The 27989-nt window shown below is 38.1% G+C and overlaps 1 protein-coding gene across 1 annotated transcript; it reads left to right on the forward strand.

Moving 5' to 3' along the window:
- The first annotated feature begins 37 nt into the window (after nucleotides 1-37).
- On the forward strand, nucleotides 38-27989 carry LOC139122549 (glutamyl aminopeptidase-like). The gene is made up of 20 exons (XM_070688037.1): nucleotides 38-809; nucleotides 10624-10765; nucleotides 11284-11430; nucleotides 11895-12018; nucleotides 12783-12937; nucleotides 13396-13509; nucleotides 14074-14208; nucleotides 14921-14986; nucleotides 15541-15606; nucleotides 16198-16370; nucleotides 17414-17490; nucleotides 18042-18172; nucleotides 21274-21329; nucleotides 21574-21721; nucleotides 22176-22249; nucleotides 23109-23210; nucleotides 24006-24173; nucleotides 24530-24670; nucleotides 25510-25591; nucleotides 26539-27989. Exons 1-20 carry the CDS (start codon nucleotides 154-156, stop codon nucleotides 26686-26688), a joined length of 2907 nt encoding a protein of 968 aa, XP_070544138.1. The 5' UTR covers nucleotides 38-153; the 3' UTR covers nucleotides 26689-27989.

A 27989-nucleotide genomic window follows, 5' to 3' on the forward strand; every position in this document is an offset into this window, starting at 1 on the left:
TGAAGAGAAGTCTTACGATTTTCAAATAAGATAAAGGGCCCAGTGACATTTGCTGTGTAATCGTGTACTAGGCGTAGCAACTGTTGGTTTCATCATATTAAACTTATGAAGAACCCTAGCCTGGCCTGGTGCTGACAAGAGCGCTCACAAAACATGGTGTATGTTAAAAAGTCGACATTGTATTTTGTTATTTTCCTTGTTATCGGCAGTGTGGTCGCAATTGGCTTGCTTGCTGGCCTCCTCCCGCAGCGTTGCTCTGCTGGCCCGGTTGACCAGCCGTCGATCGGCAAACCGACACCGACTGCCAAGGAACCGACCTCCCAGCCAGAGCCGGGACGAACGACCGATTCGGACGCAGCAACCACGAAAGCTGCGCCGACAACTGTCGCCCCGGACGAGTGCCAGCTAGATCCGACCACTCCTGCAAAACCGTGGCATGCGATTCGTTTACCACAGAACGTGCGACCGACGCACTATGCTCTGACACTCTGGCCGAACACGACGACCGACGATTTCCGAGGATGGGAAACCGTCGACGTCAACGTAACGTCACCGACGAAGTACCTGATAATCCACTTTCGCCCGGATGAAATGACGATCAGCAACACTCAAGTTACGGACGACAACGACCAAATGTTGGACATAGAAAGCGAATTCGGATATCCCTGTAATCAATTTTATATCGTTGAAATGAAGAATGAACTCAGTGTTGGCATCTATCATTGGTACATGGAATTTACAGGGACCTTGGTTGGGCGTATAGTCGGACTGTACAAAAGTACATACAGGACAGCAACGGGAGAGGAGAGGTAAGAATACGCAAACCCCATGATTTGATCTCTTCTCTCGAAAAAAGGATATCTCTGGTACCATTCTAGGCTTCAGTATTTTGATTTTTCGACGTCGTCTACTCTGTATGAGTTATAGTCTGCAACCTTGAAATTTACTGTCCTATAATACATTCAATCGGTCTGCGAGTACAGTTCCTGGTTCGTGCTACTATGTTTACGACAAACAATACCCAGTCCACCTTTATGTTTGCCAGCATATAAATCGGCACTCTCCGAACGCTGCTATTCCTCCTATCCCGTTACCCAAGACGCTTCAGATTGCCTCCGTCTTGTAAAAAGGATACGTGGAAAAAGATCTTTTTACTTGCATAATTAGCATAGTGTAAGACATAGGCTTTCGACTCAAAGCAGGCGAACCGCCAGCCATCACCGATGCGATAGAACAGAAAAGATTATGCGATAGAAGAGAATACTGTATTGAATCAGTGACGGCTGGCGGTTCGACTGCATTGAGTCGAAAGCATGTGGTTTAAGACCTGATTTCATCACACGGTCACGCGCATTTTCACGGCAATTTCACAGTTGCCCTAAAGGTTGTAAATTGTACAACATGCTGGGTACCTATCAGTAAAATATCGTTTGCACTTTATTTCACCTCACTCTAGACTGATTGAAACACTAAATATGATTTTAGTCCATTCAACCTGTTGCATGATTAACAAAGGGTTTGAATTTAGGGTCCGCACTCACAAAAGATTTCGTACGCTTTAATCGCCGTGCAAATATTCTGTCACATATATGTAGATTTAAATGACAAAATTACTGGTAAATACTCTGTATCAGTCGTATTTCTATCTTTCTTGAATTCTGTTGCGCAGGCGGTTTGCGAATCATTTTTACTTGGTTTAAGTTTTCTCCTGATATGCTGATTAGCGCTTCTGTCAGAAATTTTTTCCCGCCTTCAAACATGCCAGCCGACTAGATCTGAAGAGCGAACTTTATCATTAGACAATCTTGAACATTCTTTATCGGCACCTTCTGTCGACAAACATTGTAAAAACGGTAGTCTGACATTTTTATAGCAGAAGTTCGCGCCAAAGAGGAGACAGCATTCTCGTACAGGAATTTATTTCAGAATGTCCTTCAAATTTAAGTAATCATAATGTTATCAATTTAGACGGTTATATTGTCCGCAATTACCGGGTAACTCTAATTTGCTAGAACATATTTAACATAATCGGAAAAACGGCGAAAAAATCAATAACTATTAAAGGGAATTTATTTGGAGTATACCATGATAAAATACGAGTATAGATTACCACAGAACGTCAATAATTAACTGAAGATCGAAAATGTAATTCCTAAACTTTTACCTCCAATTTATGAAATTTCATTTCGAGATATTGAAACAAAAGTATGTTTGTTAGTATCTTCCGACCCTTCGTCAATAAGCGGTGTTGGATAGTAATGCAGTCTAAGAGTTTGTATGTTGTGAAAACGTAGACCTTTATACTGAATGATTGATAAGTCATTATATAACAATAAATCATACGTTTCAGGGGTAATATGATGAGGAGGTTCGTTTTTTTTTTGATATCGGTTAAAGCGTAATATAACAAACAAAGAGAGCCTTGTCTCCTATATCATGGTAAACATACTATTACTTATATCGTATGCAAAGTACCGCCTCTTTGAGATCAGCCTGGAACAATTTTCCTCAACATCATACATTGTTGTTGATTCTCGTATACACAGATGGAACAAATTGCCTAAGACATCAACAGCTAAGCGTCGATTAGGTGAAAGCGTGAATTTTGTTAATCTGTAGCTTGCAGCGCCTTTGGGACCATACATGTACTTTCGCACGTTCCCTTCCTGTAGTTTGAAATTGTATGATGGGACAGCTTATGACGACACATATTGTACCTCATTATTTATGCGCATATCTAGTTTTGAGCGAGCCAATAGAGCTGGAGGTCTGATTTTTGGTATATAGGGATAACTTAGCAATACAATTTTTTTGACAAAATGTCACATGACCTCAGTGACCTTTGACCTTAAATATACATATTTGTCCATAACTCAGTAACCACAAGTGCTACACCCTTCATATATGGTATGATAGGACACCTTATGACGCCACATATTGTTCCTCATTAATTATGCACATATCTAATTTTGAGCGAGTCAATTGAGCTAGAGGTCTGATTTTTGGTATATAGCGATAACTTAGCAACACAATTCTTTTGACAAAATGTCACATGACCTCGATGAACTTTAACCTCAAGTATATAACTCAGTAACCACAAGTGCTACACCCTTCATATATGGTATGATGGGAGACCTTATGATGCTTCATACTGTACCTCATTAATTGTGCATATATCTAATTCTGAGCAAACCCATAGAGCTGGATGTCTGATTTTTGGTATATAGGGATAACTATATTTTTTGACCAATGTCATGTGACCTCGATGACCGTTGACCTGAAATATACGTTTATGTCGATAAATACGTAACCACAAGTGCTATGTCCTTTATATTTAGTAGGGTGGGAGACCTTATGACAACACACGCTTTACCTCATTAATTATGCACACATCTAATTCTGGGCAAGGGAATAGAGCTAGAGGTCTGATTGTTGGCATATAGGGATTAATTAGCAATACAATTTTTTTCAAAATGTCACGTGACCTTATGACCATTTGACCTTGATTATACATATATATGCATAACTCAGTAACCACAAGTTCTATACCCTCCAATTCTGATAGGATATTAGACCTTAAGATGTCACATCTTGTACCTCATTAGTATGCGCATATGTATTTCTTGCCCCATCTGTATTGCAGAATTTTTAATCATACATAGACCCATTTTTTGAACAGGACTCTATCCTCTCTGAGGACTGGTCATCAAAGTACCCATGAATAAGTGGGGACTGTGTCATCATCGATGACTTGTTTATTCAAAGTATCGCGCATGCGTGTCCTTTTAAACTTTCAACGCTAGGTTTGATTCATAATATTGAGTCGATCCTTGCTGTAAAGAAAACGCGGCCGACAATTTGAAACTGATACCTTGCGTTCACCTTCTTAATGGCACCATGAATTCAAATCTTTCGACAAGTTGGCTGGGATTTATTCTTCCAGTTATCCGCCGACAGACATCTATTCCTCTGGAGAGAACACAAACTGAAAGCAGGAAATAAACTACCACGATTTATGCTGTCTCAAGTATTGACATTCGCACACAATGTATAATTTAAAGTAGAAGTAAAATACGCGCTGTAAACTTTCTCGACAGAATCATGCTTATACTCACTGTCATGCGGAGCACTGACGTTTCCACAGTATCTTACTGAGAACGAGATTCATATCCTTGTATGTCAACAGTATCGATCGTTTGCCATTCGTTTAAACGTAGTGCCAAGTTTTCAAACAAATTTTGAACGGCTGCTACAGCCGCTGTGTACTAAATTTTAAATTCATGAACACTGTAGACAAGTCCGACTGATTTATCATAAACGTATTATTGGGTCCAGTTGTCTGATACAGCTAGTCTTATAGACTTTAATACAATTTAGTATAAGTTGTAGAAACAAATTGTTGCAGTAATGTTAACCACATGTCCCTCCACGTTTTGTAAGGGGCTGCGACACGGTGTTAGATGCTGTTTATCTCCTTCAAGTACAACATATATGGCTTAGACCTTGCCCTTGAAGAGCAGTGCAGCTAATATCGTTATTCAGACTTCAGTACAATGGCCAATGTGTAGAGTATGACGCACGTCAATTTGTATGGCGATACGATCAAACATGGCTGCTAGGCTACTGTGTCCACGTCTACAATGCGCCCGTTTAATATCAATACATTTTCCAACCGATTTAATTCAAAGTTGGCACAAGGGCAGCCTACTATAAGTTACATAGCATGTCAATACCTAGCTCTGCATGGCAGGGCTGTGTGTTACCGGCGTTATACGGCTTCCCTCCGTATAACGCCGGTAACACACAGCCTGCCACGCAGAGCTAGTCAATACCACCGATAGTATCTATTGTGTGTGTTTGGCGGTCATTTGTAAAGGTCCCCGACCCCATTATGTTTAAATCTCGCACAAAAACGTTTCCTATCATAGGCGCTTGGCACATTGCTGGGATAATAATCGTATTTAATATGTAGAATGTCTATATTGAACTTGATTATTCAATAAAGAATCACCGTACGCGATATTAGTGTATGCCTAGGCTATAGGCCTACATGTAGACTGGCGAATGGCTATGGCTGCCTGGCTCAGGCCCGGTGAACGCACTGCATAATCACCAATGTGTAGAATGTTTACATGACTTGATTATTTATTAAAGGATATCGGTACGTGATATCAATGTACATGTCGGAGCGGCTGTAGAGCTCTGCAGGGCTTGGGCCCGGCTTTGGCCCGTTGTCCACTGCTGCACAGACAAGAACTCAAGGTGAGAAAGTAATTCACAGCCCGATGTCATAAATCAGCGAAATTCACGGACTCTGAGCGTTTCCGGTAATAAAAACTAGTCAACGGTCAGACGGTTGCATAAACAATCGATCGACTGGCCTCTTTTGCCTAAAATCATACCTTACCCTATGGTACTAGCGAGAAATCGTCCTGAAATTGGCTGGGTACACCAATAAGCTGCATTCAATGTACACGTCCAGTGAGAGAAGAGCAATGACGTCATCTGCCAAGGGTTGTATGCACAGGCGCATACATTGCATGCAGCTTATTCAAAATGGCCGGCGCTGGGTTGGTGTGCCCAGCCGATTTCAGGACGATTTCTCGCCAGTAGCATAGGGTAAGGTATGATTTTAGGCAAAAGAGGCCAGTCGATCGATTGTTTATGCAACCGTCTGACCGTTGACCAGTTTTTATCACCGGAAACGCTCAGAGTTCGTGAATTTCGCTGATTTATGAAATCGGGCTGTGAATTACTTTCTCACCTTGACTTCCTGTCTGTGCAGCAGTGGACAACGGGCCAAAGCCGGGCCCAAGCCCTGCAGAGCTCTACAGCCGACATGTACATTGATATCACGTACCGTTATTCTTTAATAAATAATCAAGTCATGTAAACATTCTACACATTGATGATTATGCAATGCGTTCGCCGGGCCCGAGCCAGGCAGCCATAGGTACAATGCCAGTCAACATGTAGGCCTATAGGCCTACACTAATATCACGTACGGTGATTCTTTTACTGAATAATCAAGTCGTATATAGACATTCTACATATTAAATACGATTATTATCCCAGCAATGTGCCAAGCGCCTGTGTCTTCTATTCACGAAAAGGAGACGGCAAAACAGATGTCAAACGGTCCACACAGGCCGAAGCACAGAAGCAACTAGCAAAGATTTTGAGATTTTGAAAATCTGTCTGGCGTCTTCTTACTGTTACATCAGATTACTGTCTGTCGCAAAATATTGAGAAACAACATTTGAGTCATGGCTGTTTTACTTAAGTGGGCAAACTTGCTTGAGATTGCCACGCCCTTAAAAATTATAACAAACAGTGCATTTCAAAATTAACCCGATACAACAGTAGATGTGTATATTTTGAGTAATTAATGTAACTCTTCTGTGATTAACGCCGACGATTAGGAACTTGTCCGAGCCACAGTTACATGTAAATCATTACTGAATATTCCCAGCGGACATAGTAATTACGTCACCACTTCCACAATTATCTATCCTGTCTGTAAATTGGACTAACACGTCTGATGGTGACCATTCGTTCATGATGTTTCCATTTGCCAAACATCGTAAATGACTCAAGCCAATTTGTCCATGAAAAGCTTATTTTCAAACCGTCATATTGGACTGTCTGTGTCGCAAGATGGCTCTCGTGTAATTGGCCAGCTGCAATAGCAAATTGTGTGAGAGGCAGCTGTCTCGAAATTCCAACAGATTTCTGATGTTCCATACACAGTACGGTCCGACGACCGAGGTCTGATGTGTATTGGCGAATGCCATTTCAAATCAATGTTTGTGTGGATGAGTTTAACGTAGTTTAAGACCTCTACCCCCCCCCCCCTCCCCGGATGCCGGTGTGAGACAGGAACGCTGTTTTTATTTTGACCTCACGAAAAGTTATGAATCAGGGAAGAACCATTGCTGAGGGGGGGATCAAAGTGGGAAAACAATCTCACTTACGTAAATTTATGAGGTAGGATGTAAAGAGTACCATGAAGTTAAATGCAATTTTCTCCGTCCACTGTATAAGTATAAAGAATGCGGAAATTTTAGCAGTTAAAATTTTCCTGGTCATAAAGTTCAACCACCCCTGGATTGGCCATGCTCATGGTGGCGTTAGAGGTGGACTCGGAATTATGAATGGATGATTAGGTTATTGTGACTGTACTTCAGGGCTCCTCATTGACTTGTATGTCTGTATTTTTTCATCAGGAGATACTTGAATAAACAATGAGCTGCTCCCCTGTAAAGGTACTTCGAAATCTTGCACATCACATGCTCGACTAACACGCCATACGGAGATGACTAACTTAAAATCGGGAATAAAACCAACGCAGGGATTCACAAGGCCCTCCGGCCAAAGAAACAAACCGAGACACATTCAATGTGTGTAGAAATCTTTCTCTTTTAGTGTTTGCAACGAGTCTACAAATTTCTCGCGCTGGCTTATGAGTTGCTGACTGTAAACAGAGCCTAACAGATGTTTGGAAATATCACCGTTACAGGTGGTGCTGTCGTTTTCAATGAAGTAACAGTCGCGCATGCGTGGTAAGTCATTAATAGGGGCCCACACCCATTAGCTGGCCTGCCTGCAGAGAAGAGTTGTGAATTAAATAATCCACGGTTGTTTATAAAAACTTCCGATAGAACACTGATGTTTTTCTTTGGAATTTACATGATAAGTTATAAGTTATAAGTTATAAGTAAGACATATTACTGCCACGTCTCTTCCTTACGGTCTCCGTTAGTACCTGTCTGGGAGCAATAATGCTTTTAGTGACTGAAGCTGACACACCAAGTTGTAGGCACCACTTTAGATCTTTGCTACTAAAAAGTAACGGCGACTACTCAAAGTATACTCTTCGATCTCTTACTGTTCTGCCCTAGAAAGTGTACATCATCAGTAGTTTCCAAATCAACATATTCAATATAATGAATGAATGCATGGATTTCGCATACAACTTTAATTAAATGCAGATACGTCGGAAAATATTAACGGACAGGAAATTGTTAAAACATGAAGAGTTGACACTCAATGCAAGACAATCGGTTACTTCAAAATTGGGAATGTAAACAGGCTCAGTGAATCACAGGAAGCTATGTCTGCTGGCAATCGCCAAGGGAGTAATTATAGAAACGCAGTTGTCGTCTTTGAGGAGGTTACTATCGGTCAAGTTGATTAGGTCAATGTTAAACATCTGAAATCATGGGGAATGGATGATGAAGGCGTTACAATACATTCACATTTTCGGATTTTTTTTTCAATTATTTCCTGCTAAAAATTGAAGTGGGTTCATCATTGTCTCACTAGTTTGACTCAGTACCGTATTTTGCATATCTGGGTTTTGTGACTATTTGATTTCATCAGGTTTTTTATCAATCTGATTAAAATCAGATGTAGAGTTCTACACGTCTATACTTACACGGTTTCTCTTGCTGACAGCAAGAGAATACCGCGTAGGTATAGACGTCGCCATACTTTACATCTGACTTTAATCAGATTTTTTTATAGGTCTTGTAGGATGCCGGATCGGATAGAGACAAAGGAGATTGTTACTTCTTATTCGAAGTCTTAGATTTCACAAGCGTTGGTCTCAGTATGAACCGCCATCTGGGATTTGAATCAATAGCGACTCTTTGCTCTTAACGTACCTCCGAAAGTGATATATCAATTTAAAATGATATACCAAGTTGAAAGGTCACCTCTGATGTGCTGACTCATGAACTACATTACGCAACTTTGAAATATAAATATACTCAATTCATGCAATTGACTATAACTAATGATGTATTTCTCTCGTTTTTGTTCCTTTGATGAAATGCATGTTCTTATTGTACTCACAGAATCATGCCGAAAACAATATTTAACTCATCAATATGTGGAATAAGTGAAACATATAAATGTTATCATTAGAAACTGCATATTGATGGGGACTAAAATCCAACCCGTCAATAAATTTGTATATTGTGCATATGTAGAGGAAAGGCTAATTTGCATTTCAACGTCGTTTAGGTATAAGAGTATCAACATCAATTTGTTTTTCAGAACAAGAAGAATGACATTTTCATAAGTTAGAAATGTTGTCCTGTTAACATCGGAACGCGTTCAATATTGCTTATACTGCATACATCTTTCGCCAAGAGCAAGTCGACATTATTAATCACTAAGAATCTCAAATGTGATGTTTAAGATTTAATAATAACTTGAAAGTGACGCGTAACAAAGTAATATTTCCCTACGGAGATAAATTATCGTTTCCAGACTGTCATTTCTACTGAGACATACACAGTATCAGAAAATGGCCAACGCGGAGACGAGTGATGTTTGAGTATCAAAGTTTACTTGCCAATCATATCGCTTTTCTAGTTGTACAGACGCATAATGCTGATCGACAGAAACCTGCCGAACCGTCGTCGTCGAACGCTGACAAACAGCTCCGAGTTTACTCGCCAATTTTGTTTCATAAGTAGACAAATGCAAGCTTAACGTTCGTGCCTTAGACTTCGTTTATTGTTCATGCCAACTTGTCGCAGACAAAGCATATTCAGAGATCAATATTGGCAACTTAGCCAGAAACATTGCACGCTATTAACCGAACGAACGCCTCCTTGAATTCCCCAACGAAGTTGTATACGGCACTTTCTAAACAATGAACGTTTTCTTCTTACCATGAATGTACTTTTGAATGTTTGTGGAATTCCATGCAATAAATAACAGTACTTGTATTCTGTGACCCTGATGAACCAGGACGTACAAAACGCTAGCGATATCAGAACAATCTGTTTTAGAGCCAAAACAACTACTGTTTAAATATTAGCGATACCACTTAGATTACAGGACAATAAAACGGCGACGCTTTCCTTTCACAAATTTGCGGCTTGGTCGAATAAAAGGAGAAAATTTAGGTCAATTAGGGTTTGAGCATCCTATAAATGAGTGATGGATGGTTCTTAGGGTCACCATGTGTAGACTTGTCATGACTGATCACGTGTACATCGCAACAACAAGTATTGCAAGATGGCTGCAAGATAACGAAGGAAAATGACTTAGATTAGCACCAAGGTCTTATAAACATCGAAACTGAAGAAATCGAAAGAATATCACCCGCATTTTCAATTTGTCAGGTGGAGTCATCACAAAACTTATTACATCCACGTACGCCTTTCTCCTGTTTGTAGCTCCATGGCCAGAGCAAGGCAAATTCAAGTGAGAGCTGGCATAATGATTTGAGGGAATCAGTCCACTCAAAGAAAATGTACAGCTTTGAATTTCCTATTCATATCAGGTTCGCGACCTATTGAAACACCATAGAAAAAAGCTTTGCGAATGGTATGCTTATCCGAAATGGATTGTAAAAGCCAAAAGAAAGTTGTAAACAGTCGAAACTAGAAATGTTAAAAGTCAAAATTTGGCACATTAAGAATTGAAAACCTAAACTTTCGCTCACTTGAACTTGAACATGTGTTTATTATGCAAATTGTTTACATGATATTATCTTAGGAAAAACACAGTGATTGGTATTGCGTTGATTCACTCATTCATTAAATTGTGTCTTTTACACATGTTTGGACTCTCGGTTGACACCTCATGTATGCTTCACCTTTGCAGGTCACTGTCGACAAGTAAATTCCAACCTACCGACTCCCGCCGAGCATTCCCGAACTTTGACGAACCGGAATTCAAAGCCAGATACACAACAACTTTGATCCATGACAAAGACCGCCACGCCATGTCTAACATGGACCCAGAGGTTAGGACATGGCTATTAATTGCATCTAAGTCCCATTCGTTTGAATTTGAGATTTGATGTATTTTAGTTGACATAGCACAGTATATTACACTTTTACATGTAAGCCTTGTATTTGTTGTTTTATCAGATCTGATGTTACTGTTTTGATGCCCTGTTGTCTACACTTTGTCGATAATTTTTCCAAATTATTTACATGCATATTTCGTTTATCTATCTATCTATCTATCTATCTATCTATCTATCTATCTATCTATCTATCTATCTATCTATCTATCGATCGATCTATCTATCTATCTATCTATCTATCTATCTATCTATCTGTCTGTCTGTCTGCCTGTCTATCTATCTATCTATCTATCTATCTATCTATCTATCTATCTATCTATCTATCTATCTATCGATCGATCTATCTGTGAATCTATTTTCTTAATCATTTTGGTTTTTCATTTATTGTTACGTCACTATCATTACAATTACTTTCTTTTCGAGTGACATTTCGCCTGTCCATTTCACTCAAGGAAACGGTTGTCCGTGACGACGGTTACCTGGAGACACGTTTTCCCATCACAGTACCAATGAGTTCTTACCTCACTGCCTACATCGTCAGCGACTTCGTGAACACGAACACAACGTATTACAGTGAAGTGCTTAACGTCACAAAACCGGTAGGTATGATATATAGAGTCATCTTTTACCAGCACCCGATGTTGTTCATACGAAGACGTTGAGGGCGTCTTGATATACAGATTGAGCAAATCCATGCCTAAAGTTGCTATCTTTGACGTAGATTGAAAGCTACTGTCGTGTGCGGTTGAATTTGAAAAGTCCCGGATCTCCTGCACACAACTGGATCTCTCTGTCTATATATGACATTTTCCCCATCTTAAGCTATTTTTTAATCAGGCCGAATCTTTATGTAAGGGAACCAGGATCTACTAGCTCCATTATACCAAAAAAGTATCGTAAAAGTTTCAGAGTCCGAATATCTGTCCCTTAGGCGCTTTCTACCTTAAGGAAATTTTCTGCATTGGGCAGATGACAATGTTTTTATTCTTGATTGAAAACTGATTTGTCAACCATGTCATCCATGGTATATATGCAGGGTGATTTTATTCGCTTTCTTCCACAGTACAGAGTTTGGACTCACAAGGACCAATTGGATCAGACACTCTATGCTCTTGATAAAGGCAAAATTATGCACGAGTATTTTGAAAACGAGTGGTTTGGGGTGGAATTTCCTCTTCCGAAATCAGGTAGGACTTACGATATAGGTAATATTCCCTTGCGTGTAGCATAGAACGGCAGCATATCTTGCCGCCTTCGATTTCCAATGCCTTTCTATGATTGTTGCTATTCGTGTAAGGCTATGTGCACTTTTTATGAGGAATGTCGGGTTATTACATTACATATTTCAACAGACCGATTGATCGATTAGTAGACTGAGGTGAACTGATTGATAAAACCGTTTATTGATCCGCCGATTATTTATAGTAAGTTTGACTTGCTTGAACTGATCCCTGTTAGTGATATTGAAGACTTAAAGTGATACTATTTACATGTGTTTGCTGATGTTCACTTTGCGGACTCAGCAAAAATATAACGCCCCCATAACAGCATAGTAATGCTGACCCATAGACAAACGTTGTTGGCACGTTAATTTCCCATATTTGAATACAGGCCAAATGTAAATATTTTATTGACCGAGTGACTGGAAGGACCAATCGCTCAACTCTTTTAAGTTCCGCCTAACCTGGTGAACATCCTGACCGTTATATATTTGACTCAATTTCTGACAGCTAACTTACCTCCAAAGGCAAAGGAGTAGTCAGACGACAATCGGAACCAGTTACTGCGACAGACTTCGACATCATGAATTAGACAGACTTGGAAATATGAACATGACGCTTATCGAGTGCAACCGTAGACCCTCGAGGGTCTGTAGTGCAACCGACCGACATAGGGAAATCGTTATCTTACTCGAGTTGACTCATTAATTATCTGCCTGCCAATTAAACAGATGTTGTGGCAGTTCCCGACTATCCGTCAGGGGCCACGGAACACTGGGGGATCATGACATTCCGGGAAACCAATCTTCTGTATGAAGAGGGCGTCTCCTCAGAAGCTAACAAACAGCGTGTAGCAGTCGTCATCGCCCATGAACTTGCACATCTGGTCAGTAAATATTATTGTAAGGTCCTATTTTGCGTGTGTTTGATATACATCCATAAGATACTCGATTTGGTAGGAAAATAGTCCACTTTTGATCGCCTTCATAGTATCCACTTTTTTCTACAGTTGGACGTCAGGCTATTACTATTGCCGAGAGTTATGTCTAAAACCGTGATTAAGTCCTGTTTTCATAAATTTTTACAGTCAAATGTCCCTTCGTGGATAAAATCAACTGGTTTTAGGACTGAAAATTCAATGAAAATATATGCGGCTGCTGAGAGAGTCAGACAGACAGATAGACTGATATACAGACATACATACAGACAGAACTACGGAGAGAGGGGCAGAGACAAAAAGTGACAGAGAGAAGAGGGAACGAGGATTGTGCTTGAGTAATCAGATACTTGACAGTGTAAATTTGACCTGCTATTCACCAGTTCACGCTTTTCAACTTAAAACAGTGGTTTGGTAACCTAGCAACATGTCTTTGGTGGAACGATCTCTGGCTGAATGAGGGTTTCGCCAGCTACCTCGAGTACCATGGCGTTAATGTGGTGCATCCTGATTGGCTGATGGTGAGTGACGTGCACAATTTTCGAATGAACAGAGAGAACTTGTCTGAGATCGTATGTTCATGATGATCAGTTCAGTAGGCCGAGTACTAAAGTGTATTACAGACATAGCTATGTCATCTTCTGCTCAGATGTACGCAAGCATAGACTTAGTGCAAGCATCAAAGTCTGTGATATATGTAGATTCATAACTGACACCCTCTATAGTTATGTTCGTTTTATTTGCAACTGCATATTTATGTCAGTCATTATTATAAAAAATTCTATCATAATCGTAAAAGGCCAACCACTTCTTTCCGTCTCACTAAAATTATTTCATTAATTAACTAACTGAATTCGACATTTCCTGTGAGTGTACGTGAGAAAGTACATCATATAGTGACGTCAGGTTGACACAAACTTTGAAACTGTTGAACAGGTTGTAAGTCAAATTTAACATGAAGAACCCGATAAAAGCTATCAGTAGTTGAGGTTGTACGCATGAAGGCAAGTCTAGAATTTTCATCGTAGGGGAGATGCAGCGCCTGTGTTCAAAATTATGTTTTGAAAACGTCTTCATTTTTGCAGCATGACCAATTCCTGACGTCAGACCTCTTCTATGCCATGACGCAAGACCAGATCGTCAGCTCTCATCCAATCATTCAACCCTTGGAACATCCTGACCAGATTAATGAAATATTTGACTCCATAACGTACAGCAAGGTATGTCAGTCACCTGACCTTCATCCAGTCAATCTTTGTCACTGAGAGTTGGAGTTATTTTTCTTCAGCACATGTATTTTCTAAATCACAGAGGTTGTTTCATTTTTACTGGAAAATGTCACCAATACGGTTCCTTACTAGCTTACAAATGTACTTGGTTGTGAGACCGCAATGTAAGAACGGCTATGAAGTATATATCTGTATTTAACCAATAAACCACCTCAAGCGACGAGTGTGTACGACGAGTTTTTGATCGGTTCACAACATACATGCACGAGCGATAACGATTGCATATGTAGAATATACTACTCAAACTTAAGCCGAATGGTATACCCGTTGCTTTGGTGGTTTATACATGTGATTGTACTCCATTGTAACAGTATTTTGAAAGTCTAGCGCGAAACGTTAAAAAGGGATTTTTCACTGACTGAGAGCTCGCGTGTGATATGACTGTGCTATGTCGCGATGCACCATGATTGTTCTTTTCACATCTTGACCAAACAGATCGCTGCATTTTCGCCTTCATCATACTGATATAATATAATTTTTCATATATATCTGGGTGAATGTCAGCCTCATTCTCTGTTTCCCTATGATTTATATCTATATGTCTGTGTGCTTGTATATTTGTACCACACGGTGTTCTTGAAAGAGTTTCCAAATGCGTGCTTGTACAGGATCTCAGGCGTCTTTTTCCCATACTCTATCACAGGGCTCGTCCATTATACGCATGTTAGAATCTCTCATGGGTGAAGAAGATTTCAGAGCAGGAATCAAAGTGAGTCTATTTTTGTAGCGGCAAAGCGACATCTTCCGCACTGTTTAGTGCCAACTTTTAACGTTAATATTATGATTTCTGTTGCGTAATTTCAGTCGTAAGAATTATCTATTATTAAATTTAACTGTATTCGTAGTGTTTTTTTAAATATTTAATGATATTTCCGATTTATGCTTTAACCCATTATCCGTTTATACAACAAGAATGTTTTTATTCCAGACGCCATTTTACACTTGTAAATTGAATAAAAAGAAAATATACAATCATTTAACCCCATGTACATAATCTTGCAAGGACACGAAAAGAGACACGCTGTTATTTGTAATGATTGATTTATAAAAGTGTGGTAACAGGTTATATGAAAACGATTGGAAACAAAATGTTTAATGTAAGTTTCAAGTCATTATGTCAACAGGTGGTTAAACAATTCGACAGACTGTATAATATGCAAATCACGGTGATGCTCATTAATCGAGTCGATGTTGTCTGCACCGTGACCTTTATCGAAATCCTTTAGGTCAGATCTTTCTTCCTACAAAACTTTATTCACGCAGGAATTCATGCTGAAGTACAAGTTTGGTTCCGTCACAACGCCTGATCTATGGCATGTTCTCAACGAGGTATGGTATAGTTTCCATTTTGCTCGTTAAAACAGCTTTAATCAAATCATATTATCTTTAAACAATTTAGGTACAACTGTGCAGGAAAGATGACAAAAATAATTACCATAAGTTGCACGGAATATTTGTGATATTTTTGCCGAAGATAATTATTTACCCGTAATAAATTGAGGAGACTATTTTGACTTCAGTCACTGCTTAAAGGGACAAAGTCGGCCATTTTTCATGAACTTTGTTTAATACGAGATACTATTTATATTGTTTGACATGTTGAAAGATACTGAATGAATGGGTGACCATGCATATATTCGACCCGGTTTTAGACACGATACATGAAACCATCGCGAAAATTAATTAAGTCATGACCATTAATTCATTTTTGCGATGGTTTTATTTAATTTGCCTAAAACAGGGTCGAATATATGCATGGTCATCCATTCATTCAGTATCTTTCAACATATCACACAATATAAGTAGTATCTCGTGTCAAACAAAATTCATAAACAATGGCCGACTTTGTCCAACACTTGCACTCATTAAAATCAAACATGCCGAACGAACTTCTGAACGACAGACCGTTTTTACTTGCAGCACACTTACTTCAACGTCCCTAAAGTCATGGACACATGGACCCTACAGATGGGCTACCCCGTCGTTTCCATGGAGAAATTCCATGACCACACTGGAGAGGAGAAAGTGCGACTGAAGCAGAAACGATTCTTGATAGACCCGGATGTAACGGACACCACGACATCTCCATACAAGTATAACTTTGAATGCATTGCTGCAGTCATTCTACAGTAGACTTCATGCAATGAAAATAGTTTTTGTTGCTCGTTATTCAAGATCGTACATTTGACCTGGTGAAACCAATTTAGGGACAGACCATTAGTTCTATGGAGGGTGTCAAAATGGAAAAATGTCTGTAGAGAAAGACTTTTTATGTAACACGATTTGAAATAATTTGGGATTATTGGATCTTCATATTTTTCAAATTTCTCAAAAGTGTTCTGTGCCCTACAGCTGAATGTTGCAATATTACAAATTACTCATAAAAACAAGTGTTTAACTTAAAAATAAAAGCAGATGAGTTTACATCTCCAGATAAAACCGACATCAATTCACCATCCAAGTATTCCAAATTGGTTCCAATCGTGTTATATATTATTTTTGACAGTCAACACATGCTTGTATACAAACGTATTCCAAATATTTATATGAAGGGTCGGCCAATGAAAAGATGTCTGCATTTGGGGGAAAGTCGAATTCCTACTGTGCAATATCTGGAGGATTAATTTATCGCTACTTTGGACTGCGAAAATAAATTGTAAATAAGCATCCTGAGCACTCCTCCTGAGATCTAACGGTCAACGCCTAAGCTATTCCTGGCCTGACTTTTTGTTAATACGCCCATGTTGAATCACCTATTAATTACGGTCGTAGGCCAGAAAGGATTGACGCATGTCAAGTTAATCACATCAATTGAGAAGTAGTACATCGCGTAAATCCCTGGTGACGATGAGAAGGTTGGCCAATATTTTAATTATTTGCTTTTCGGATTCATTCCTGTAGTCAAATACCAGCGGCCATCAACAATCTTAAATATCATGTCACATATTTGACAAATTCGACGCAACCACTTTTCATTTTGCGCTCAAGGCTTTATTCACCGTATCATACTCAGCCACTCTAAAATTTACTTCAAACCATGATTACTTTTAGATTATTCTACCGTTACTGTAGCTATTGTAAATTTATTTTCTCATCTTAAAGTTCAGGTAATGAGCATTTTCTGTCTGCTTCACAGCTACGAATGGTACGTAAAGTTTGACTATGTGTCTGAAAATGGCAAGGAAGACTTCATATGGCTAGACCGGGGAGATGGTACGTGTATATTTACAATATTAGTGTTTATGCTTTTATATCAAGAGTAAGACTAGGCTCCCTCGGCTGTAATGTTGATGTATGATTTCATAATATTTCCTACCCTGTTTGTGAAATACAGCCTTGTTCCAGTCCAAAAACCAACCGCATCATGTATATGTGGATGTAACGTCCAGTGTTAATGTTGACAACTGAATTTCAGTCTTGACTAGATTCATATGTCAACAATATCATTACATATTTTAAACAACACTTTGTGTATTAATAGCTACAGTTTTATAAACAAAAAATTATAATGAAAATATTTGCAAAAAAAAATAAGAGCTGTTTAGTGTTCTAAAATGAAAACATGAATCTGTCAGTACACAAATGTCTCATAATATTTGCATATCTTTGTGCGCATCGCTAAACGGCGACTATGTCATACTGACGATATCGGAATCACTGTTGTGAACTTGAACGAAAGTCTATGCATTGACCGTGACAGCGAAACATGTATTGTTTGCACTTCTCGTACTCAACTGTGTTTTTCTGCTTCCCTTTAATGTCAGCTGTATTTGATTGGCCTGAAGACGGGTCTTCTTGGATCAAAGCCAATGTCGACCACACTGGAGTCTACCGTGTGAATTACGATGAAGAAACATGGATCAAGCTAGCCAATCAATTGAAAACTGATCAGTCGGTATTAACACCTTGTTTATTTCTATCTATTCGGTGACTCACTGTAATGGACATGTTTTCTTTATCGCCGCATTATTCACAGTACATGACGGTCATCCACTTATTTTTTCTCTTTTTTCGTTTTTTTACCTCCCATTTGCCATACATATATGGCAATTGGGAGGTTATATGGTTGGAAAAAGTCTGTATGTGAGATGTCTGTCTGTCTGTCTGTCTGTATGTATGTATGTATGTATGTATGTATGTATGTATGTATGTATGTATGTATGTATGGATGGATGGATGGATGGATGGATGGATGGATGGATGGATGGATGGATGGATGTCCGTCCAACGCAAAAACTCCGAAACTGCTGCACGTATTAAGCTGATTTTTGGTGTAGTGATGCCATATATGGTGTAGATGTGCCGTTGTTAAAATGAACTTTTTAGTCTCATAGATATGCAAATGAGGTAGAAAAAATGGCAAAAATGGTCAAAAATCAATAACTCAGGAACTACTCATCTGATCATTGTCATATTTGGGTTTTAGGTACCTTAGGCCCAACTCATTTAAACATACAGATTTGATGTCAATATTGATGCTATCTATTTTTCTATTTTCTTTCTTTTTTGCCATTTTAGTAAAAAATCTTTTCTCTTAAACCAATGGTCGGATCGCTTTAAAATTTGGCGTGCAGGTGCCTTGTGATAACTCAAAATAGAATGCATCAAAATAATGGCAAAATTTGCATATTTGTATTTTTGGGCATTTTTGCCATTTTTGGTTAAAAAAATCTTTGAAAATGTGTATGGCATTTCTTTCTAATTGGGTGTGCAGGTTCCTATGATTGACCTGAAGATGACTCTGTGAACTCAATCTGGAATTTGCAAATTTTGTGGTACTTTTGTCATGCTTTCAAATTTGGTACACAGGTGAAATGTAGTAGGTCATTCATTCAAAGTCAAGTACTGCCTGTGTGAATGAGCAGATTATGATTGTGCTGTTCCAGGCTGAGGTGCTATTTATATGAATGATGCAATATTAGATGGTAATTGATGTTTTAACTGAATTTGACTAATACATTGTATGTAACTCTTGTACTGTATAAACCCTATCAATTCACCCAGAAAAAAATAATTAATATGATTTTAAATGATTAGATAAATTAGGAAATCAACAAAGCCAAAATAATTTTAATGTCTAATTATCAGAAAGTTCAACTATTTTGAAAGTTCATAGTGAAATGCTTACCATCTTGGAGGATTAAAACATGTAAAGGCAACTTTCCTGAATCCCAAGTTTGACATATTCTGAACCGTCATATATCGTGTTCTGTATGTTATCTAAAAGAAATTGCTCATAATAGTTTGTCATGATAGGTTGGTCAAATAAATAGAGAAGTTCCAATTTCCATTTATGGTTGACTTGGTAAGGATAAAATAAAATTACTTTTTGAGGAGAAAAATAGAGTGGTCAATTAAAAGAGTGGTAAAGTGATAGGGTTTTTATGGTAAAGCTGGGCTGTAAGATTCCTCATGTGCTATTTATAGCAGTTATAAGATCAGTGTAAACAATGCAATGAAAGTGTTACATGATTCCTTATAATGCTTTGATGACCTTGAACTTTTTAAGTTGCAAACATTTGTCTCTTCTGTGTGCTTTCTCTGAGTACCTACAGGCTCAACTTATTCAACAGAACTTACTTGCAATGTTAATTTGAAAGTTAAAATGTGCTTGGTTAATGGGATGAAAATACTGATAAAGATAACCAGCTGAAGATTCTTTATAACCTGACAGATATGCTGTTTTTTATGACATAAATCTTGATAAGCAAGTCTTGTTTTAGAATGTAATTAATCTCGTTTATATTGTTATAAGCAGCAGTATCAAGTTGAACAAGCTGATATTGACAAGTTGGTCGGCTGTTGGAGGTTGAAAGCTGTAAAAATAAATGTATGCATGTCTGTCTGTCTGTATGTATGTATGTATGTATGTATGTATGTATGTATGTATGTATGTATGTATGTATGTATGTATGTATGTATGTATGTATGTATGTATGTATGTATGTATGTATGTATGTATGTATGTATGTATGTATGTATGTTAGTTAGCATGTGCGGATGTATGTCCATCCACAATGAAAACTCCTAAATCGCAGCAGCTACCAGCTTAGTTTTTGGTGGACAGGTGCACCCAGGGGTGAAGATGTGAATTTGTTGAAATAAACATGTCAAAGTCCAAAATATGCACATGAAGGGGAAAAAAGAAAAAATCCTGCAAATTGCTAAAACCCGCAACCACTGGTCAGATTTGGTTGGAACTTGGTATGCAGGCTCTTTATAGTGACTTAAGTTACATTTCTTCAAATTGTGGTGAAATTTTGAAAGTTGTATTTTTCGGGCGATTTTCCTGTTTTTTGTCAAAAAATCTTATTTTCTGAAAGCGCTCATCCAATTGCCTCAAAAACTTGTATGTATGATCCTAGGTTTGGCCTTTGTCAGATTTGTTCAAATTGTGGTGAAATTTTCATATTTGTATTTTTGGGGTAATTTTTCCCATTTTTTGTCAAAAAATCATTTTCTCCCAAAGTATTTGTTGGATTGCTGTAAAACATGATAGTCTTGATCCTAGGGTTGTTTTCTGTCAGATGTGTAAAAGTCATTATGAGATGGAACATTTCATATTGCCGGGTTATAAGATTAATTGGGACTTGCAATGGAATTTTCTTAGTCAACCTGTAAGAGTGCAATGTCATGTGTGTACTAGTACGTAGTATCTCTGTAAAATGGGAGGACAGTGTCATTGACACTATTTTACGTGGGTTGGTTGGTTTGGTTTTCGACTAAAAGTGGTATCACACCTAAAGGCGAATATTAGTTTGTTTTTAAAGGCGGTATTGTAGCTTTAGTGATCAATTGTGTGTTTGCCTGGTTGTTTGTTTGTTTGTATAGTCAGTCGATTCTTTGTAAGTTCAAGAGCCATTTACTTCAAAGACGGTGAGTGACATCTTAAAAAGTTGAAGCTTCCATGACGACGAGCAGACATAACCATGTCTTTATTATCAACATCATATCGCTTGTTAGTTTAATTAAACTGTTTGTCTATTGTCAATGCAGGTATTTTCAGCCGGGAACAGAGCGGGTCTGCTCAACGACGCGTTCAACCTTGCAAGGTAACACTTTAAACAACACATCTACATTGTAAAACAAATTATATCCCTATATTTTGTGAAAGGTACTTTCAGAAAAAATTCAGGATTGTTCAATCCCAATCCATGCACCACGTAAATGTGAGTCAATTTCCAATTTGCTTTTGCCAAAAATTCCAATGCATGTAGAAGGAAATTACTTTTGAAATAGTGAAGGAAAATCGAGCGCGGCAAGATTAGAGTTTCTCATTGTTTTATTTCTCTACAGAGCTGGTTACGTCAACTATAGTATTTCATTGGATCTCAGTAAATACCTGGAAAACGAAAACGCTTACATTCCATGGAGAACTATTTCCAGCTTATTTTCCGACCTCGGCACCTTCCTTTACCACACACCAGCATTTGGACTGTGGACGGTTAGTAGCATAATTTGCAACATTCAGCGTTGGGGGCGCAGTTTCTGAGACTACTTCACCTCAGGGAATGGGTTCGTTCAGTCAATCCTTAGCGAGATGCTGCAACCATAATTTCTTTGGAAGTTTAAGGGATGTGACGATAAACGATTTTTAACGTGTCATTCTTATGCAGTTAATAGTTTTGTTTTTTGTTTTTTTTTGCTTTTTGTTTGCTTTTCAATATTTTAAAGGTTAGATAGCTAATGATCCGATCCCATACATTACAAACGTTCTAATGATGAATTTTAAGTTTACAACTCTCCAGTAAACGGTACGCCTCTGTCGCAATGTGGTATGACGTCACTCAATCGCCATCGTGAATACATTTTCATGGTAATAAAAAAGTTTGAAAATATGATGAATTTTAGTACATGAAAGATGATCGGCGTATTCTTTCAATTCGTTTTGATTACAGCAATACGTTAAAAAACAAGTGACGAATATGTATGATCGACTTGGCTTTTTAGATGAAGGAGAGCATCTTGAAAAGTGAGTATTGTCTGTGATTTATCAGCTACAGTTGTTGAATGATTACTTGAAAAAATGATCTAGCGTTGTGAAAGATAGACCCAAACTTTCACTGAATGCCATAGTCCTTTTGATTACCAATCTGAAAACTTCCTTCATTTTGTTACTTTTGTATCCTGAAATACACAGTATTCGGCTTGTCTAGAACAGGTAAATGTGTAGTCTTTATTGTTTTTTGTGTAGAATATTTAATCCATACCAAGACAGATATTTGGCATTCTACCTATTTTCAGGACTAGTAGATTAAAGCTCCATAAGCTGTATCTTTTGGCTACTTTTTCAGAACTTTTGTTTTGTGGTTTCCCTACACTTTCTGCATTGAATCCCTAAACTGTAATTCAATGCCAAGTATTTAGCATATCAACACAACCTATATGAGTATAATCTCCATTGTTATTGTTGAAAATTGTATTCAAGTCCGGACTAGAATTCATTTGTAAACAATAAACAATGATCACTACACACATACAAGCTGTGTTGACAAAAAGAATACTCGAAATTTCAGCATGACAAACGGATTAGGGTCAGACACGGTAGTTGATATACAGAAGCAGAATACTGAAAACTTGCCACAAATTACAGCTTATGTCCCTTTAACTGATAAACAGTAAAATTACTGGGGTATTTCGACACAGTTGCTTTTTGGAGTAGATCAAGAAACATCATGTTATACACGGCACAAAAATTGGACGGGTCGTCAAACGTTCACTTAGTTTTCAAATCAGATAATAGATGTTGCCTTGAAACACAAAATGTTTAAGATTCATGGAATGTCTGTCATGACTTTGAACTTGATCCCTTGTATCCCATGATGCACCAGGTACCTGCGTGGTGACATCATCACAATGGCTTGTGATAACGGAAACAAGGACTGTTTGAACGACGCGTTGAAGTACTTCCAAGATTGGAAAGACGACAAAGAGTAAGTAAAATTAAACCAAATGTACTAATTTTTGATTATCAGTTATGTTTTTCGTTTTCACCCGCTGTGGTTATAGTGAGCATCAAAGGTTAAAGGTCAACACGACACAAAGGATTTACTAGTCGTGAGAAGATGCGCAACTTAGACTAAACTGAATGCACTGAAACTGAAAGCTGAATGTAGAACAATTGAACAGAGTTGGAAGGCGACAATATTGTGGTGAAGCCATGGTCTCCTTAAAATGCTGCATCCTATCAGAAACCGGTATGAAATATTTAATTACACTCCGAACTCGGTTTATAAATTCCAGGTACGTATCATTTTAAATGTCTGAATAAGACTGGAGGCAGGTGTTCTGAGCCTAGGCACAAGCAAGGTATAAAATGTGTCCATGATGGATGGGAAAATATGCGGGGACACGTGAAATCATGTTCAGAAAACATATCTTTGAAATTTCCACCAATCACAGAATTCAATCAACATCATACTGAGAGGATCTTCAAAACTTTGAATATGAAGTTCAGAGAAAATACATGAAGCTCAGTTATGTTGTCGTCATGAGGACATCAATTCGACGGGCCTCATTTCATCTATGGTGAGAGAGACGAGTTTTAGTGCACATGTCTCTACTCTCAGGGAATGTGCAACGCATAGTTTATTGTAAATGAAAGTGCGCCGCCAACGGTTAGAAAGTCCCTTTCTGTTCAGAGATTCATTCAGCCATATGATGTTGCAGTTTGCCAATGTGTTTAAAATTTGTATTCACATTTAATCTTTTTCTTTTTCTTTATGCAGCATACCAAGTGATTTCCGTAGTCCTGTCTATAAATATGGCATCAGTGCTGGCAGCAAAGACGACTGGGAACTGATGTTTGAGAAATACATGAACGAACAACAGGCCAGTGAAAGATCTCGTCTGATGTACGGCTTGGCGCAGACACGTCACGTCTGGCTCATTTCAAGGTACTTGAACCTGGCCATGGGCATAAGTTCATATTTCTCTACAAAGTGATGCCACAATATCGAGAGAATGACTGATTTGATGCTATAGCACTGTCTTTCAATTATGACTCAATCCTTAGATCCAACATGGCTGCCCTTTTTCTTTTATTTACATCAACCAAGTAAATAGTACTAAGCCTTCTGCCATGTTTATATTTTGTTCTGCGTATAATTAGTATATCCGAGTGGGTGACACCAATGATAAGTCTTAGAAGAAATATTAGCGAGACTTATTTCAGTTCTATTGCATGTGTAATTTTATCTATTGAATACGATCGCTCGTGTTACGACCAGTTTTATTTTATTCTCAATGATAGGTATTTGGATTATGTATGGGATGAGAATGTCGTTAAGAACCAGGACTTCTTTACCGTTATCAACTACATCGCCAACAACCCAGTAGCAACCACCATCGTTTGGGATTGGGTGCGAACTAATTGGCAGAGAATGGTCGACAAGTAAGAGCTATTTTTCAACAACTTTGGCGTTGTTTGTTTGTTTGTTTGCTTTTTGTTGTCGCCTAGAGGTGTCATTTTACTGCCAAATGTTGACCGATTGCATCGTATGAAGAGCGCCTTCACAGAGTTTCAACAAATGGCTACAGTCGCGGTGGCTGATTCGGGGATATCAACTGGTGTTGGTTTTCAATCTTGGAAAAAGGTACAGTCCTCCACGAAGTTAAATTACTGACGTCACAGCCGATATATCAATATGTTATGGTGCTCACAGTTTCATTGGCTAGTAGCAACACGGTACCCTCTAGGCTTTTCATGTCACTATCACATGCCTTTATGCTGCCATTGCTAAAGATTGTAAGAATGGAGAACACCATGTGTTAACTCTAAGCATTATCAATTATCATTATTGGGGTAGGTATGTACCCCAAGAATTATGATAGGTAGCCCATGACAGTTACTATCGTTTAGATGATAAAAGCTTGTGTCTCCAAGGTTTTATCCCTGGTCAGTGCCTTAGAAAGGGTGTACACACATGCCGCGACTGTAAATTCCCTTTTGCCTGAAGTAGACTTTTGTAGGACATGTTGATAAAATGTAAACTCTTGAACCCTGATTTTGCCCCCAGCACGCTTTGACAAGTCATTTTCAACAAAACATAGTTTTAACACACCAGATCGAAATTCTCTTTCTGTGTTTAAAAAACTGTTAGTTGCAAGAAGTTGTTAATTTAAATGGAAAATCTTTGAAGTTTTGTAGCTAACGAATTTCAGCGTCATTGTTAAACGATCGAACAACGTTATAGTAGCTAAAATCGTAATTTCTCGTCATTGTTTTTACAGATTTGGTCTCAACCATCGCTTATTTGGACGTCTTATTCCGGGTATTACTGATACCTTCACCACTGAGCTTCAATTAAAAGAGGTATGAATGTTTGAATTTATTCCTCACAATATGATTGGAAGAGAATCCAATGGTTGAAAGCCTTTTATGATCAAAATAACGTGAACTAACCTGTTATCCTTTTTACCTACTCGAAATTGCATTTGACTGAGTGTTGCAGATTTCTTCGATTCACAATTATTTCAGAATACAGTAGCTCGTGGCCGCCATTATTGTAAGCTTTTTATTTAGATTGGCGCACGAGAAATTGTGCACTTTACAATCAAAGGCCTTCGGTCCATATGCAAAGTGGTTATAATATATATATATATATATATATATATATACTTATATCAAAGGCCTTCGGTCCATATGCAAAGTGGTTAGATTATATATATATATATATATATATATATATATATATATATATATATATATATATATATATATATAATATACGAACGTAAAAAACACATCTTAAGGTTGTCGTATTACAGGCTCCATTCTTAGATGAAATTTTTTAAATACAAAATGACACACTTGAAATATCAGCTTTGTATCTGTCGAGGACAAAAGATAGGTAAAACGTGTAAAAATTAGGTTTATGAATTGCATCCTGAAGGAAGAACTGATTTCCTAGGTTATAAACTGCGAAATTATCGTGAGTACCCAGCGTACAAACTACATCTTTGATACAGTAGCTTAACAAATCGATTTCCTATTATTGCGGTGTGGCATACCATGGTAAAGTATACAGAAGTCACGTTTCATCACAGCTTTAGGACCTGCCACAGACGATTACAAAAAGAAGAAACAAGAAGACTTTCGAAAATGTACCAACTACACAACTTGACAATCTCTGCATGGGCATTCTCGACAAAAATATAGGGCCACTAGAGGGTTTAGCGTTGTTCGCTACTCATTCTTAAGATATTTACCGACCCTTTTTTAGGGTCTATGGTTTTAACAAACACTATTTTCGCTTCCAGATGAAGGACTTCTTCGAGCTGTATCCGAATGCAGGTACCGGGGCACGTGGACGTGAACAGGCCCTGGAACGTGTACAGGGTAACATCAACTGGCTGAGAAGATACGAAGAAGAAATAACACGATGGCTTACAAATGACAGCGGTGCTTAACCCGCCGGGCCCAGCGGCAGCACACCAATCTTTCTTGATTTTGAAAAGTATTTGTAATTCACTCACTAGCTCATTCCACACCACCAATTCTAATATAACAAAGAAGACTTTACAGGCGCACTCCATTACTGTCAGGGGGCGCACTCCGACTCCAATACAGTTAGTATTATATGATAGTTAAAATATCCGTTGTTTGTAATGTTTGATGTTTTTTCTGTATTGTATTTGTAATGTCGGCAAACTACAGATTGTATTATTGTTCTACTCCCCAAATCGTATCGAAATGCCTGGCGCTCCGCTTTTTGATGCAGCGTGATTATGCCTTGATGTCAACTGAATTAAGGTCCGAACTGGAATCCGTCTGTCAACAATAGTACTGCACACAATGCATTGTTGGCAAGGCTGATGCTTTGTGCATGTTTTACGCACTTTTAGGGAGCAGAATAAGATTAAGAGAAAATATACTGCAAATAGCGGATCATATTCTAGAACAAGTAACTATTGATGTCTTTGTTTCAAATTTTACTTCATGCCAAAATCAACTCAGGTTCGAGGAATAAAATAAACCAACTACTCTAATTTCAGCGACTATTTATCACTATAAGAATGCCGTTCAAGTCACGTGCGACAATGATATCTAAAATAGCTTCGCCGGGGTATGAGGAGTCACACCCCCTGGACAGTGACCCCTCTGTCATTTTCTACTCAGCAGTGAGGGCTAGGATTTAGATGTGAAGTTAGTGTAGGTGTCAATTGGGAAAATATCTAGGGGTAGCTATCCTAGAACCCTACCAGAGACTTGATTTTCTGACAGAATTTTTTTTACTTTTTAATATTAATCCGTGAAGGAACTTCTTGCATCTCAACAAGAATAAAAATGCTTAAGGTTGAATGCGTGTCGGGGACAGATATTTTGACTCAAACTTTTACTATACCTTTTTGGTCTACCACTTGTTGGGGCTCAATTTGAAGCTTTTGAAGTAAAAAAATGTTCATTGTCTTTTTTTATGAAAATCTAATATTTTCATGAAATTTTAATATTCAACTTTTACCCATAGAATTAACACAGGGATGGCGACCATTTTGAATTTCAAATATCCGTATATTTATGGCAATTGGTTTCCATAGTTCCAAAATTTGCAAGGTGACCCAATTTTTATTCTTCATTTCAAAAGAGAATGGTCGAAAACTTCCTTGAGTAAAGTTTGAGCAAAAACTTACGATCGTAAAGTTATTATTAAAGTTTATGATTGTTCTCGTGTATTATCGAAATTCAATAAAGAGAATTCTACAAGAAGAAA

This window comes from Ptychodera flava, chromosome 22 (assembly GCF_041260155.1).
Source record: "Ptychodera flava strain L36383 chromosome 22, AS_Pfla_20210202, whole genome shotgun sequence".
NCBI lineage: Eukaryota > Metazoa > Hemichordata > Enteropneusta > Ptychoderidae > Ptychodera > Ptychodera flava.

Excerpts from the sequence above, each read along its gene's own strand:
- LOC139122549 (XM_070688037.1), top strand. The coding sequence starts at position 154 with ATGGTGTATGTTAAAAAGTCGACATTGTATTTTGTTATTTTCCTTGTT. Across the intron at positions 810-10,623 it reads ACAGCAACGGGAGAGGAGAG|GTCACTGTCGACAAGTAAAT; the intron begins GTAAGAATACGC and ends TCACCTTTGCAG. Across the intron at positions 17,491-18,041 it reads ATGGCTAGACCGGGGAGATG|CTGTATTTGATTGGCCTGAA; the intron begins GTACGTGTATAT and ends CTTTAATGTCAG.